This window comes from Misgurnus anguillicaudatus, chromosome 7 (genome assembly GCF_027580225.2).
Source record: "Misgurnus anguillicaudatus chromosome 7, ASM2758022v2, whole genome shotgun sequence".
In the NCBI taxonomy this organism is placed as follows: Eukaryota; Metazoa; Chordata; class Actinopteri; order Cypriniformes; family Cobitidae; genus Misgurnus; species Misgurnus anguillicaudatus.
The window spans coordinates 114,897-132,340 of record NC_073343.2 but is presented as its reverse complement, the minus strand read 5'-3'; the positions used below and the strand labels follow the sequence as shown (position 1 = coordinate 132,340).

The window sequence follows — 17,444 nt, the reverse complement described above, 5'->3', positions numbered from 1 at the left end:
CAACGCCTCGCTTTGGACAGCATCTCTCGTTGAGTTCACGCTTTATCTCTGGATTAAAGTCAAAACGGAGTTAAAGAAAGTTGTTCTTAAGAAGTTTCCAGATATAGGTAATGAAAACACACTTTTCTTTCTTATTACTTTAAAGGTGCAGTGTGTAATTTTTTAGAAGGATCTCTTGACAGAAATGCAAAATAATATACAAAACTATATTATCAAAGGTGTATTAAGACCATTCATAATGAACCGTTATGTGTTTATTACCTTAGAATGAGACGTTTTATCTACAGAGGGTCCCTTTACATGGAAGTCGCCATTTTGGGCCGCCATGTTTCTACAGAAGCCCTTAATGGACAAATTTTGTTTACTATGTTGTCTCCGATGATGATCTGTTTGTCCGGTGGTGGCTACAGTAGCTTCTCTATGTGTTTTAAAAGCCAGGGGTGAGCAGTGGACTGAGCCGTTGGTTGCAATTCACAACCTCACCACTAGATGGCGCTAAAATTCACACTGCACCTTTAAGTAGCTTTATGTTTTAAAAGTACACATAAACGCAGCATAATGTACATCGCGTGACCCCAGTAACCTAAATAATGCATGATGCCACTGCCTTGCTATTGCGTGTTTCTGTGACGAGAATCATGTGATATAAGAGTTTAATATAAGACGTGAACTTGATCACAAATGTTCTGCGCATGTGCACAATGTATTTTTGCATCCGATTAAGAAAATACTACGATTCACGCGTTTACATGCGTACTTTTCTCCTGCGGATCGGATAACAGATCGGATTACACCACCCCCTTCAATATGATCCAAATTTGCATCCGATTGTCCTCAATCGTATTGATTAAGGTGTTTACATGAAGGCTTTTCAATCTGATTGAGCCATCAATATGATTAGAAACTGAATATTTGGTTGCATGTAAACGTACATACTGAGTCTTTGCACAGTCATTTGTTTCATTCGGAGTTCTGTAGCTCCGTTTAAGCTTTTTGTACGGCTAACAGATGTGATATTTGGAGCTTAATTGATTAAAAGGGCGATAGAGATGGTGTTGGATCGGTATCGACAGATACTCAAGGTTGTGGTATCGACATCGGTATCAGACATGAAAAAGTGGTATCGGCCCAGCTCTAAAAATCTGCAATAATGTTGTCAGGTAGTGGTTATGTAGTTGTGCACAACAAATTTGACAGTCCTTTAGACTTTCTGCCTTAACATTAATGCAAACTCATAACACACAGAAGACATATTCACAGCTGGTGCTCTGGAAATGAATGTATATGTATTACAACCTTTATTTAAGATTCCTCTTGTTTTAAAGAGATTTTAAAATGCATTAAAATGTAGCTTCAAAAACTTGAAAGGTTAAAAGGTATTTTTGCATCCCTGTAACTAACCAACTACTCATCATCTACCTACCTCTCACCTAGAACACATCTAGCAAGGCCTTTGTCCAAATTTCTGTACTGTGTGTGCTTTTTTTGTTTAGGTTTCCAATAATGTTAATTTGGGAACTCAAAGTCTGAGACGCATGTGTTTGTCTGTTAATCAGTGTCAGATGTGAAGTGTCTCAGCAGATTAATCCCTTCACTTGGAGTTTACATGATTTAATATCTGTGTGTTCTTGCTCAAGAATGACAGCTGGCTGTATCATTTGTATTGTAAAAAATTGGACAAATATTAAAAATTCAATTGGATTAAACGTTTGGCTAAAAATAAGCATTTCTCCATCTACAGTGCAAGTAAAGATAACATCCGCAAGACGAGTCTCACAAGCGCCCTCTGCGGGCATTTGTTATAATAGGCTACATACTTTTTATTACATGGGCTACGTATAAATATATAATATTAATGTGTTGTTTTATGTAACTTGGTTTTGATACTTTTTTTGAACCAATGATTATTGCATCGTCATTATTATGTGATTTTAAAGGTTATTGCGCACTTATTACCAAAAAATATCAAATTACTTCATTATCACATAGCAAAATAATTGTTAGAGACAGTCAATATAATATGCTTTCCGTTTCCTATTTATACACTTTATCATTAAGGATTTCTTAAAAAGTGTAAAAATCGTGTCTCGTCTCGTGAATCCAACCTTGTGTCTCGTCTCGTCACACCCCTAGTAAAGCCAATATTAAAGTTTGTCTTATCTATATAATAAAAAGAATGTCACTCACCGTCTCCACGCTTTTTAAGCCAGAACGCAGGTTGTTTATATCTTTCTCCAGCTCAGTCAGGCTGAGAATGAAGGATTGAAGAGAAAAATCATGAGACATAATATTTAATTGGACAATTAGAGGATTAAATAGAAGATTCAAGTCTCCTTTTCAATTTTAACACACAACACATCTTTCTACAGCCTTGACCTTTTGATCTTGTTTTGGTCCTGCAACAACACTGCCATAAAACAAACAGGTAGTTTTAACTAAAATTAATGCCTTACCCTAACTACTGTTAAGTATCGCTAAAATCAAAAGGATATTATTGGTTGTTTGGAGTGCTGTTTCAGATCCAACAAGATCATTGATCTAGAGACAACCGCACATTACTGTGTTACTTGTTACATCATTTTTTTACAATGGTATTTTTTTATGCACAGAAGCTCTTAAACATTTTACATGGGTGCAGTAGTGTAAACTAATGCATAAAGGGCTTACTTGACTTTGGCTGCTTCTGGAACGCTCTGCAGATCTTCTCGAATCAAAGCGACTTTAGGGTACTTCTGCTCAAAAATGGTTATCAGGTAGTGTAGCAGAGTGATGTTTCTGAAGACACACAGACATGACCTCAAGCATTAATATTTATTCAAAGGTCAGCTAAATAAGATCAGCTTACAGCTAAAATTCACATACACATGACAACACTGTCAAAAGGATCTGCGTTTTCACAGATCCGTGAAAATGACTAAAACGCTTTATTACGCAAAACAGGCCAGTAGATGGTGATGTTACATTGTAAAGAAACATTACACTCCAAAAAGACGGTGAAAGCATCAACAGTTTTGTATAGACAGATAATGAGGTAGGTTTACTGCTATTGTTGTTTTAGTTATACTCTAATAGACTGAATTAACACATGTGCATGATGTCACCATTACCACAAACTGTAAAAAAAAGTGGCTTAAAATTTTGAGTTAATTCAACTTAAAAATTAGCCTGGGTTTCCCAAGGTTGCCTTGCGCGCAAATTTATTCACGCTGCAAGTCTAGCATGGAAACTATGGACCAATTTTGCCCCTGAAATAGGGAACCAATCATAGAACAGAGAGGGGGCAGCAAGACGATGGCGACGTCTATACGACACACCGGAGCAGTTTTGTTTATCCAGCACGGCAGCAGATGCAAAGTTACTTTTCAATGCAGCCATAGATAGTGTTCTAAGTAGTTTTGAATGCAAGTTTATTTAAAAAAGAGCAACTTTTGGCGTTAAACAATTTCATATCCAGGAAGGATGTTTGGATATGGCAAGACATGATAGCCACGGAGTTTTATAGGACCAACCTGCTAGGCATCGTCGTCGACAAAGTACAATGAACTTACAAATTGCAAGTGGTATTTATTAATATCATATTGTCATTATGCCTGTACTGTGTTTGTCACAGTGTCACTAAGTTGTGTTGCTTTTCAATATCAATATACAGCTACCGGTTTAGTTGCATAGCTTTTAGCTGTGTGCACACATACCCGATAAAAGTTGTTTACGTTTGAATTTTTTTCACTCTACATACGTCATCTGGTATAATTGAAAGATTGGCTATGAGCTACGTATAGACGCATTTGATAGACATTCTTAGCGCCCAATAAATGGCTCTGGGCATTCGTAAACCACGCCTCAAATACGAGAAAATTCGCATAGGGTTCCCAGACCACGTCTCATTCTCTACGAGACTGGTCTGTTGTTAGCTAGGATACTTAAAAATAATAGTTTTGTAAAAATTGTTGTCAATTAATATTTTGAAGTTGAATTATTTTAAAATTTTAAGGCAACCAGGTAACTTAACAGGGGTATATCAAACATAATTTGCATTTTATTTATTTATTTATTTATTGTTAATCTTATTAATTTTGCATTTTAATGACATAAACAAGAATTAATAAATGCTTATATACAATATATTGTTCATTTTTTGTTCATAATGCATTACTAATGTGAACAAATACAACCTTTTTGCAAAGTGATACAGAAATTTGTATTTCATATTATTAAGTAGACATAAACAAATAATTCAGGGTTTGCTCTGTTTACAGTCATATCTCTTACACAGTATGAATATGAACACTTAACGAGCAACTTGAATCAAACTTGTGTACAATTCGACGTACAAATCTTATTAAAGGTAGAAAACTGATTTAGTTAATGCTGTGTGATTAACACGAGTGACAGACAGGAGCAAAATTAGGTAACCCCTTTGAGAACGAAGTCCTGGTGTGACATACTGTTACACATGCGTTTTTCTCTTAGCCGTTTACTTTCCCTTAAATTGTCATGTTTATGAGGATACATGGAAACACGGGAATTTTAATGCATGTGTGTATTTAAGGCTAATACAGTGGCAAAAATACTCACAAGCTCATTGAGAAGCGTATACGCGGCTTGTACCTTTATCTCAAACAGAAACAGCGCGCGCATAGCACTGTTGTTTGTGTTTCAATGGCTTAAAATCACTTAAATTAAAACTGCGAAGCTTAAATACGTGTACAAATGTTAAGCTTTTGTGACCACGCGCACAGCATTGTGACGTGGGTGCGTAACCTCGGATGAGAAAATACTACGAGTTAAATGTGTGCGCTCAATCTGCAATGACTACTTAAACTTCGGCAGCAAATAAGGTGACTATAAATTGTAAAGCATAACCCGCCAAACTGGCTACATGATTTTCATCATTTCATTTACAGCGAATTTCGCCTAAAGGTGACAAGTTTGCACCCCTGCTCTTTTAAATTGATCAAACTCTTTTACAGTGCAGATTCGTGTTTTCGTAGTGTACACAAAGACAAGGCATCATTTTCAAAGTCATATTCAAAAGTTTGCGGTTTCAAGCCAAATGGCCTAAAAAGGTTCCTGTTTTCATTTGCAAACATTGTCTTGTAAATGGCATCTAAATTCCCCTTCTTACTTGTCAATGCTGGACTTGGTGTCAGCGATCTTATTGAGGGAGGAAACTTTGAAGCCGTAGGCGTTGCCCCTCTGTCCTTTGTTCATATAGTTGCCAAAGGCCAACACAACCTCCAGGAGCTGTCTGAGGTTCCTGCTCTGAACAACCTCCTTAGATGCTTTGCTGAGAGCTGTGGGTAATAACATCATCTTTAGTTTTCCATCTTCATCCAACATAACATCAGTATATTATAACACTACAAATCTGTGGTGTATAGAAGAAAACTGTGCAGATTCATCGCAAAAAAATACCTTCCACTTTGGGTTTGATTTCTGCTACTCTTTCCACAAATTTCTTCTTGAAATAAAGAGACTGCAGTCTTTGCTGGTAGTGGTTGATTCTGTAATTGAAAGGGGAATTGAAATTAAATTCAAATTATGTATATGATTATGATATTGGCCTTCACACAACCTGCTTCATCTGTCTGCCAGTGTTTGAAAATTACGTTTGAAAACACTATAATAATGAATTGCAATGCAATAAAAGTCTTAATCATTAACAGTCAATTATATTGTTTTTTTTTCCCAATTTCTTTTAAAAAAATAAGCCCTACATCAAAAGTAACATGTTTATTTCTTGTTCAAGAATGTCTCTTTTAATCCACCCACTCTTTGTGGCTTTTGTATTTATGTCTTTGTTGTCTAGCATTCCAAAGAGATTAGTAAATTAAGAGGCACAGTATGAAGAGATCTCAAAAATATTTTCAACCCTATTTAAAGTGCCTCGCTGAATTCTGGGGCTTATCCCAAGAGAAATTGCTCCAAATTCAACATCTTAAGAGACCAGAGAAGCCAGGAAAGAGCGTCACCCTGAACGACATTTTCCCACGTACAGTATATTTGAGCGAATCAGTATTAGCTGATATTTGATGTCTAAGCTGTTACCTGCTCATCTCATAAAGGAAGCGATCAGCCTTTGCCATCCGCTCGAGCTCGTGCTTGTGCTCCTCCAGAAGGTCCACATCACTTTTCTCTGGCACGAACTTCAACAGCTGCAGGGGAGGAGAGAGACAAAGCATTCTTTAGCTCCGTATTGAAAAGCCCAGGCAATTGGGTCGTGTAGTTCCTGTAGCTCAATTGGTAGAACATTGAGTTAGGAACACAAAGGTCACGGGTTCAATATCCAGGGAACACACACTGGGAAAAAAACTGTATGCACGGTAGTTGCTTTGAATAAAAGAATCTGCCAAATGCATAAATCTAAATAACTTTTTTAGTGATTAAAGATCTCAGCTGATAACTACAAGGTTGCTGGTTCAAAACCTGCAAGGGTTAAACATGTATCACTTACATGGGTTTTAAAATCGTTGGGGTATCCAGTGCTGTTGCAGTAAAATTGACAACTTAATGTTTTTTATTTTACTACACTGACTACGCCAATAGATAAGATGATAGATAACACCAGTGGTTCTCAAACTTTTTCAGTGTGCGGCCCCCCTTGTGTACGGTGCATTCCTTTGCGGCCCACCCAAAGAAAATTTATGACAAAAAAACAGTTCTAAAACTTAACATTTTAATTAAACAAAACATTAAATTATACAAAGTAGTGCTGTAGGTCAGTAGCCTTATTTTTTTAGGTTTAATTACACAGAATTCATGATAAATTAATGTATTTTATAAAACTGGGGGCCCCACTGGCACCATCTTGCAGCCCCCCTCGGGGCCCCGGCCCCCAGTTTGAGAACCACTGGATTACACAAATGCATTCTTTAAATACGGGAAACGCAGCGTGATGAGGACATCTGACGTTTTTGAGCGTGTCCCTTTAAACGCAAATGAGCTGATGAAATGCATTAATAGTGATTTGTTGAAACTGAAACTCAAATGTGCTGTCAATTCCTTTGTCTCTGCACTAAATGGCAGTGTCGCAGTTGGACGGTGCAGATTAAGGGGCGGTATTATTATAATAAGATCCCCTTTCTGCGTCACAAAAGAGCGAAATTTGAATGACGTATTTTTTCACACATTTGCAGAGAATGGTTTACTAAAACAAAGTTAGTGGTTTGTTCCTATTCACGTTTCTAGGTTGATAGAAGCACCGGGGAACGAACCATAGCACTCAAACATGAATAACGTCAGATTTTCCTGATATGTCCCCTTTAACTCTTTCACCGCCAGCGTTTAAAAAAAAAAGTTGTCAGCCAGCATCAGCATTTTTATGATTTTCACAAAAGTTGAATGCCTTCCAGAAAATGTTCTTCTTGTTGGAGCCGATGGTGTAGTGGGCAGCGCTCCGACGTTATGTGCTTTCGCACTTTCAGCGACCCGAGTTCGATTCCCGGCTCGTGGTCATTTGCCGATCCCATACTCCTCTCTCCTCCTTGTAATTTCCTGTCCTCTCCTAACCTCAGTTTAATGAAGGCAAAAACTGGCCAAAAGAAATTAACTTAAAAAACAAATTCTTCTTTAAATATATAAACACATATCAAATAAAAGAACAGACCCTCTGCTTTAAAAAAAAAAGGAGTTTTAACCTACCTTTATTTGTTCTTTTTTATCACCTACCAAAATATTGGTAGTTTCTTCAAAAATACAAAATTTTAAGATAATTGCATTTTTGTAAAGTAATTTTGTTAGAGATCAGAGTGTGAACTGTTTGGCCTAAGGGGATACTTACAGGTTTTTATTAATTGGGTAAGAGCACCACCTGGTGGATAATAGCAGAAATCCGGATTGCCGGAAAAACTCGTCATTGGCGGGGAAGCATTTTCTCTTAATTGACGAGTTATATGGCGGGGAAAAGGTTAAGATAAATGATGAGTACTATGGCATGCGAGGGAAGTTATCTTTATCTTCTGGTGGTGTGGACGCTAATATTGTTATAGTTAACAATATTAGTAATAGTATTTTCCAGTGTTTAAAGGGATCAATAGGGTGAAAACAGACTTTTACCATGTTTAAGTGCTCTAATTGGGTCCCCAGTGCTTCTATTAACCTAGAAAATGTGATAAAGATCAACCTAGTAACTTAGTTTGGGTAAGCCATTTTCTGCAAGCATGTGAAAAATTAGGTCGTTCAGATTTTGCCTGTTTTGTGAGGTAGGTAGTAAGGCAAATTACAATAATACCGCCCCCTTTATCTGCACTATCCAACCACAGCACTGCCATTTATTGCAGAGAGAATGAGAAGGAGGAAAAAAAATACTTGACATCACAATTGAGTTTCAATTACAACAAACCACAATCATTGTGATCAGTGTTTGCATTTTATCCGCTAATTTGCATTTTAAACGACACACCCAAAAACACACTTTTGCTCAGGCCTACAAATTTGCAATTTAACCCGTTAATTGGCGCTGTCCCGTGAGCGGGACACCTACATTTATTTCAATATTTTCTATGTAAATGTTAATCTATCACGACAAACTATATATTGTTGAAAAGGTCTAAGAATGTAGTTTTCATATTTCAAAACCTTTTAGCAGTAATAATAATGTTTGCTGCATACTTGTGTCCCCAGTGACACAAGTATGCAGCAAACCTCACAGCAAACCAGCACAAACCTCAGTTTTTTGACAATTTTATGTATTAAAAGAATACTATATTGCATTTTTATTTATTACAAATAAAATGTAAACTGCTTTAAAAAAATCAATATTTTCACCTCCAGACACTTCCCTAAAAACGTTCTTCTTTAAAACAAAAAATTACCAAAATTAAAACCAAAATTAGGCTTCTAGACCAAAAAAAGGCCAGAGTTATACTAATTTAAAGGTGTATATCACCTTTTCACCAACCCCCCACTCAAAAAGGGCTGCGCCAGTTAAAGGGTTAAACATGTTATAATAAATTATCTGTGTAGTATTTTAAGCTAAAACTTCACATACACACTCTGCGGACACCAAAGATTTATTTTACATCTTAAAGGGACACAAGGCAGCATTTTTATGTTAATAAATCATCTTCGCAAGTCGGTATATGGTTTAATGACTCATTACATGACGAATGAAGACCCTCTCGCCCGCCCCTACACTCTAAAAAACAAACGGTGCTATATAGCACCAAAACAGTTGCTTTGGATCGTAACGATAGAAGAACCATTTTCCGTGCCCTATAGCACCGGTGAAGCACCAGTGAAGCACCCGTGCAGAACCACATAGTGCCACGTAGAACCATATGTGGTGCTATATGGCCCCTATATGGTTCTACACTGGTGCTTCACTGGTGCTTCACTGGTGCTTCACCGGTGCTATATGGCACTAAAATGGTTCTTCTATCGTTACGATCCACAGCAACTGTTTTGGTGCTATATAGCACCGTTTGTTTTTTTAGAGTGTACCGTCTGTAGGAAGAATACCCCACTTGCAAGTTCGCTGTATCCGACCCGGTGTCCTTCAGTCTCGTAAAGTCTCGGATATAGAAAGCATTTACTCCCAGACACTAGGGGGAGCTAGTAGAGAAATAATACTCAGACTTGCCTTGTGTGCTTTTAAAATAATCTCATAATATGACCCATTTAATAAGTGTGCCTTATTTTGATTGGTTGATCAACATGTGATGTCCATTCCAGTGGACATAGGGTCTGAAGGGGTTAAAATGTGAACAACTCTAAACAACCAAACAAAAAACTTAGCAATCCCATGCAAATGTCAACCTTATCATGACCAAAATAAGTTTTTAACAAAAGTTTTTAATTGTACTGATATCTCAGATGTCAATTATTTAGTGACTTAAATATCAGTGTGAGGTCTCTACTATTTTAATTTTCCATAGTTTGGTAAGTGTAGCTTTTTTTCTCATAATAAAAATAAAAATTAGAGCCGTCCCTTCTCCATTTGTTGGGTATTATTGATTCTGGTTTGTGCCAGACAAAAGTATCTTGTCTCCCTTGTCTCCTTTTTGTCACATCCATAAAACATGTATATTTCCCTTATCTAAAATAGAAAACATGAGTATAGACTGAAATTTTTCTGATTTTTGGACTCTATCATCATGAGTTTAAGAAAATATAAACAGATGGTTCAATATATTTTAGGTTTTGCCCAAAATGTTACATCCATAATTGCTGTTAGTCCATCCAGCGCATCCCTACATTGTGGCTTCATCACAACATGCATACATTCATTGAATACTTATAAAATAACTCTTTAATTAGGGCAAGATTACAATAACAGGACTCATATGATATATAAAACCTGATTGGCATTTGGAAGACATTACAATTACTAGCAAATTGAATGTTCTTATATAAGGATGTGCTTTAAAGGTTAAAGATGGTAAGGCATGCAAAGCTGCATTTTATTAGCAAAAAAGCTTCATGATCGGGTTTTAATTATCCTACAAACAGGCTTGATTTCAGACGCCAGCGCTCAGGAAACACAACAGGCATGTGAACGTTGGGTTTATCTAAAGCGTGTGTTTGCTGGTGCACGGCTTTGGTGTGTTTTGTATTTCTAATGTATTGTTATACAAACTGTAATTTCACCGTCATTTACAATCACAGAAATGCAAGGAAGAAAAATTGCTTTTGCAAAACAATAATTACATGCTGACTGAAACCGCTGGGTTTATGTGATTAAACACGGCACGCGTGCAGACGCTGTATCAGCTAATCACGGATTTCAAACATGTGACGTCAATGCACCGCAGTCAAACAGGTTTGTTTTGGACATACGCCACTTTGAGTTATGAGTGAAACAGTGAGATAAGTGACAAAGTATGTGCTGATGTTTCTCACTTGCTCAAGCATATCCTTGGGTAGATCTTCCTGTTCATCCATGGTCAGTATAGCTCTCTTGATCTCTTCATTGGAAAGCTTTAACCTGCATAAATAAAAAATATTTTAGTGAAATCAGTGTTACTTTGTGGTATTTATGGGTAAATCTCAAAGAAATGTCTAGGTCATATTTGTCTCTGAAATCAAATGAAGAAATTAAAAAATTAGACTTGAAGCAAATAAATAGAGACTAAATTCTGTGAAATTTCTTTACATTTTCTGCACCAGAGCTCAAATTCATTGCATTTTCCTGTTCTTTTTTGATAGGATATATCGGCCATTACTATCGGCTGTTTTTAAACTATTGACGATAGCAATTATTGTCCAATATATCGGTGCATCTCTACAAATGAAGCCATTTTAGGAAAAATTTGACTAAATCTGTAAAAACCCAGCTATGTGTTTTACACAAGAACGTTCTGTGAAAGTAAAACACTGATCTCTTGACTAAGTTGACTAAGTTAGGTCATGTCAAAGATTAAAATCAATGTATAGACGGTTTCATCGGACACACGTGCGCTGACGCGATACACGTCTGGCTCCGAACTTTACTTCCGGTTTTGTTTTTTTAATGGTCTGACTAGTTGCTAAACTGATCTTTTGAACAAATGTCTTGTTGAAAATAACAAATGTTTTGGTTTCCTAGGTAATCTATGTGTTGTTTTTTTGCTTGTTATATAAATAAACTACGTTTAAAGAACTTTGTTGTTATTTATTCTTATTACACGGCTCTCTGGAATGCTTGATTCTGATTGGTCAGTTGAGACATTTGCAGGTTCGTTCTTTTCAAATAATAACCGCTCCAAAGTAATAACGCATAGCCGGACTACTTGTATGTTTAAAATCCCTCCGCGCCAACAAAGATTACTGTTTGGCGCCATCTTGTGACAAACACTGGACAACCACAATTAAGAATGGAAAATTTTGACATTCATTTTAACATGTACGGAAAAAACAAAACATTTAAACAGCGGATAGAAGAAAGAACAACGACAAGACACAGAGAGCTTACTGAGACTGAACTTGACAAAATAGAGCATGACAGCTACGAAGCCAACACACACAAAAATACAGAATGGGCATTAAAACTTCTCAAAGACTGGCTAAAAGAGAATAAATGGAGACAGACAAGTATGAAGCAGAGGATCTTAATAAGGTATTACGATCATTTTATGCATCTGCGCAAAGTTTCGCGGAAGGATAAAAATGTTAATTTAAAACAAATATGCCAATAAAATGTTTAAAATTCATATTCATGTCCAGCTCCGCTTCGCGCCGGGTCCTGATCACACTGTCGGGGCTTATTTCCCGATAACTACCGGCTGCCTCTACATTATCCCTTACTTAGCGGAGTTTACCGTAAGTTACGTGCGGACCACGACAGCCGCTTGTTAATGTTGTTACTGCTGAAACCGTCTATAGAAAGCAACTTTTCGGGCCATATCATACACCCAACGCAATGCGCGACGCAAGTGTCTTATGCTAGTTTCAACCCAGCGCAATTATCATTTTCACGTTTAGCGCCATGTTGTTTAATTAGGAAATGCATTTGCGCCCAATATTGCGCCCATGGGCGTTCTGGTCTGAAAACGAGGTGTGTTCAGGCGCATTGTTGGCGCGTTGCTATTTTGAGGCAACTAAAATAGACTACGCCATCGACCAACTAAAACCTGGTCTAAAGTCTATGGCGCAATATTGTTTTTGTTATTTAATGAGCGCGTTAGTAAAATGCACCTACAAACAGGATGACAACATGCGTTTGCTTATCACACACATGGATGCGCAGCAGCACACAAATGTTTTTAAATATGAAAAATTAAAGGATTAAAATGTCAAAGATTATTATTGAGTGTCTTGGACATAAATGAGGACCGATTATGACGGGTTAGAAGGCGTAAAGAGCCGCTTCACCTGTAGCCTGGTAAGTAATTGCATGTTTTGCTTTAAACAAATGCAAATATTGCAGCTATTTTTAAATGTTTTTTAAATGCTACCCCACGGATTTATTGTATATGATGACTTTCTACCTGGGGATATGGTGACATGAAAACCTCTAAGCTTTTCAAACATTCACAACGCTGTCCGAGTGCTGAAACGTTTCGGAATCGGCTCTCGACACGTTTGTAAATTCTTTTTCTCCTGTTTGTTACAAATAAAGTATTTTGAGAGTACAAACTTTTCTTTCATATTGTAAATAATTTTTTGAGTTTACACTGATAATCACGGCTATCTTTCCATTTAAAGCAATTAAAGGCCTGTTATTTTTACTTCAATGACTGAAAGAAAACGACCTTTAAAGGTTTTAATACAAAAAAATAACAATTTCAATACAAATAAAAAAAATGTTTTACATCAATTTTAAACTGGTGGTCTTCTTCCTCCGCTTAGTTTTTCAGTTTACAAATTCCACCATCTAAATCTGGAATAGGCATGGCGCCAGTGCAACTGGCTTTTAAAGAGGATGAGAGCTGAAACTCTCATTGGTTTAATGAACATTACACCCAAAACACACCCATTACTCATTACGAGAATAGGAACAACCGTTTTCGACTATGTGCTTGGCACACAAACCATTTTTCCTGTCATTAAATTATCAAAAGTGAATTCAGACACGCTGTTTAGACTGTGCGCGGTGCGCTATAGACAATGCGCTTATAGACAATGCGCTTAGAGACGTTTCATCGGACGCACGTGCGCTAACGCGATACACGTCTGGCTCTACGAACTTTACTTCCGGTTTCGTTTTTTTTGTGGTCTGACTAGTTGCTAAACTGATCTCTTGAACAAATCCCTCGTCGAAAATAACAAATATTTTGGTTTCCTAGGTAATCTATGTGTTGTTTTTTTGCTTGTTATATAAATAAACTACATTTAAAGAACTTTGTTGTTATTTATTCTTAGCGGAGTTTACCGGAAGTTACGTGCGGACCACGACAGGCACTTGTTTATGTTGTTAAAGCTGAAACCGTCTATATCGTTAAAATAGGACCCTTTATCTCAAAATTATATTTCACAGATGGGTTAACATAAAATATTTGCTTCAATTGTTGTAACAGTATTGAAGATAATGTGTCTATGGTCTTCATAATAGGATGATGTGCTTAATTGTCCTGAAAAGCACTCTCACAATGCAAATCAAATCTTAATAGTCCCTAAAATTGTCTTCATTTTCATTCTGGCATTAAATATAAACCTGACATTTCTTGCTGATCCCATACAACACAAAAGACACAATCCGACTCTGTTTGTGCAGGATCATTGCATTCATACGAGTCTATTCACAGAAACAGGTGTGGTTTACAATAAATGTGTGATATTATCAACAATCAAAAAAAAAAAAAAACGTAATGTCAAAGCAGCATGAAGCTCTTATATGGCCTGAATAAATGTTTATGGATGCAGGAAAAGTTTGGAATAGCTGAATTCCACAGCTGTGAACTTATGGGAGAGATCGCAGACGTCTCTGTTTTTCGCTGATGCTATGGCAACCTATGATGATACACGTATAAAGATCCTGGCTAGCATCATCTTATTAATGACACCGAATAAAACGCTTGGCTGCAACGTGTTTTAAACACATCGTCAACCGTGACAAACGATCCTCCTTTAAAATGAAAAAAAAAATTGATGGCTTAAATAAATAAAGGATTGTTCTACAGTGAAGTCATGCAGAAAACTTTGAACTTATTTCTGTGAACAAAACTTAACCGTTGAAAGATGGTGTCAGTACCCATGAGACTCGTAACAATAAAACAGCAAAACAGATGCATTATGTTTCAAAGCCGTTTCACTCACTTCGAAAGGAGGATGTTGCAGTTTTGTGCACGTCGACCATCAATGACGGAAAGTTCTCTGGTCTTTTTAGACGTCAGCGTGTCATCTTCAGTTTCTTTCTGTAGAAAGACAAACACTACGGTCAGCATCAATGTCACAGACAATTTAAAGCAACATGAAATCATCAGGTGGTTGTGAAGGGGGAGTTTAAGGTAATAACTCAAAAAGATAAACAACACATGAGTGTACCAGACATCCAAAACACTTTTAACCATCACTAAACAAGCATGTGCAGTACAGACTGCAATAAATACCGTGTGTGCTGAAAGTATGAGGGGGGAGAAAGGGCGGAGCGGATTCGATCCAAGAACATGGGGGATATTTGTTTTTAAGTTGGAGGAAATCTGTCTTCTTTACTGTTGTATAAACTCCAGCTGCATGCAAAACCGACCGCATCCCACATAACCGACTGAACTAATTACAACAGAGACGTTTTGAAATGTATGCTAATAAACTGAAACAGGTTATTTGGTTCAAAAGCTTACCAAGTTATACTATAAAAGGCTTTTATGGTAAATGATTACCATATTCATTTACCATATTTATGGTGCTCATACTGTGCCATCAAGCTAAATTCAGAGACAACTTACCCGTTTAAAGTTATTGAACAGAAAATCCTTCATGGCAAGCAAGGAGCAGGAGAGTTTTGGTAAGTTAAGGATATATGTTAAAGGGCAGGTGTGAACATTAGACAGAAGAACACATTGAAGAGTTAAACAGTGACAAAGCAAAGGAGTTTGGGTAACCTACGCCTTCCACTATGCGTTTAATGCAAAAAGCATGTGCTACAATACATATAAGAAGATAGATTTTTAGTTTTTTTGGTTTTGTGCACCTGTTGTCTCTGGTAGGCCGAGAATGTTTTCTCAATATCCTCCAAGTCCAAAAGTTTGAAAACATTTACGTCATCCAGTTCAAGCCACACTGTGCCATCCAGTTTATTCTGAGATACAGAAATGAAAAATAAACACATTAGGGTACACAATAATACATGACTGACATTTAGACACAGGCACAAAAAATATATATATATATATCGTCGCCGTCTGATGAAAACCACGTATGTCCATTTTGCCGATTTTAAGATTTTTCGACGGATTGAATGTCCCGGTTCATTTCCGTATACAGTATGCTTCACATATCTAAATGGCCAATGAAAAGTTGTGAAATCATAGAGACAGAGCGCAGCGCGTCATAACCTAAAAAGTTTTTATTAGCTGTCGACCCCAAAAAACGAGCGTTTAAAGACACAAAAGTGAAAACAGGCAACTTTTCATAGTACTCATATTAGTAAAACTGCGTCCACTAGGTGGAAACATAGTCGGCGATCCACTTTTTTCTCCTTACAGGCTGGGTTTTACGGCTCGACAGCTTATAAAAACTTATTTCTGGGTTATTTGGCTTGTTGGCTGTACATATTGTCACACAGCAGCTTTTAGGCATTATTCAGTTTTTTGTTATAAGCTAGAAATGACAAGGAGGCAGACTCTCGCAATACAAAGTCAATGGAGACAGTTGGATTGCGTTCCCCCCCGGTGGGCGTGGTTTTCAAATTTGCATAACTGCGCTCTGTCTCTATGTCATCTAATTTTCACGTATATCCATTTGGTGTCAAAGCTGTCAATCAAGCCGCGTATCTCCCGCCCTGTGGAAGCATCTCGCCTGTCTCGTGAAGTTTCATCGAAGCTCAGCACTGGATAGCCGAATAAACATAGCCTGGTGAGACAATTACTTTTCTTTATCGAGGTAAACTTTCCCCCCTAACGCCAGACGTACATCTAGGAGTGACAAAATTACGGTAGGACTGTGCAAACAAAGTATCTAGCATTACCATGTCAGTGTATTGATTCATTGTCCCTTCATAGTTTGCAAGAGACATTTAATACATTTATAATTAATATTAAATAAACTATTTAATAAACTAAGATGTAGGCTATTTAATAAACTGAGCGTATTCATCTGTCAATATGAAACGCGACTTGGCCATTCGAATTAATGATCGGAAGAACGCGTATCAAACACCGTTACTGTAAAATATGCACGTATGTCCATTTAAACTCAATTTTGGTCAAATGTGGATTACATCATTACACTGGCAAGAATATGGTTACATGTAAAGATACCTTACTAAGTATGACAACGCTACATTCAACTGCTTTTAAAATACAGTGTTTTTTTTCACTTCATGAAAAGTAACCGTTTTGAACATACGCGAGTTTCATCGAGCATCGACGATATGTAATTTAAAAAAAAACGAGAAAAAAAACAAAAAAGGATTGATTGCACAGCCCTATCCATGTCTATAGACATTAACTCACTTCACTGATTTTGGTCCAGTTGAAAGACTTGAGCGGATTGGACGGCTGAGGGATGTTCTTCGTCTTCAGCTTGGACATGAGACCAGGAGGAGGTGGAGCACCAAAGTTGGGCATGCCTGGTGGAGGTGGTGGTCCACCGGGTGGAGGAGGAGGAGGTGGCGGGACTCCGCCTGGAGGTGGTGGAGGAGGAGGAAGTCCAGCCATACTCGGAGGTGGAGGCGGAGCACCACCAGGGGCCAATGGAATTAGAGGAGGGCCCCCTGGAATACTTGTCCTCTAAAAAAACACAAATGTGTCTCGAAATGTTAGTGTGACTACATATTAAAATTAAAAACATAGTTGTTCCAATCCCTGTCAAGCTGCCTACCCAGACAGCATTTTTGGTACCAAAGCTGCACACTTACCTAGCTGATT

The 17,444-nt window shown here is 37.3% G+C and overlaps 1 protein-coding gene across 3 annotated transcripts in view; it reads right to left on the bottom strand.

The window, feature by feature from the left end:
* Positions 1–17,444, bottom strand: part of daam1a (dishevelled associated activator of morphogenesis 1a) — an 88,759-nt gene that overhangs the window by 5,239 nt on the left and 66,076 nt on the right. For 2 of the 3 annotated variants that reach the window (XM_055171803.2, XM_055171804.2), the window contains exons 14-23: positions 17,031–17,306; positions 15,548–15,655; positions 15,303–15,329; positions 14,674–14,771; positions 10,840–10,924; positions 6,049–6,155; positions 5,416–5,504; positions 5,126–5,294; positions 2,668–2,775; positions 2,188–2,248 (exon numbers count right to left, since the gene is read on the bottom strand). In XM_055171803.2, coding sequence (XP_055027778.2) covers positions 2,188–2,248; positions 2,668–2,775; positions 5,126–5,294; positions 5,416–5,504; positions 6,049–6,155; positions 10,840–10,924; positions 14,674–14,771; positions 15,303–15,329; positions 15,548–15,655; positions 17,031–17,306 — 1,128 coding nt within the window. The remainder of the gene's footprint in view (positions 1–2,187; positions 2,249–2,667; positions 2,776–5,125; positions 5,295–5,415; positions 5,505–6,048; positions 6,156–10,839; positions 10,925–14,673; positions 14,772–15,302; positions 15,330–15,547; positions 15,656–17,030; positions 17,307–17,444) is intronic. The other variant, XM_055171805.2, reaches the window with a different exon arrangement.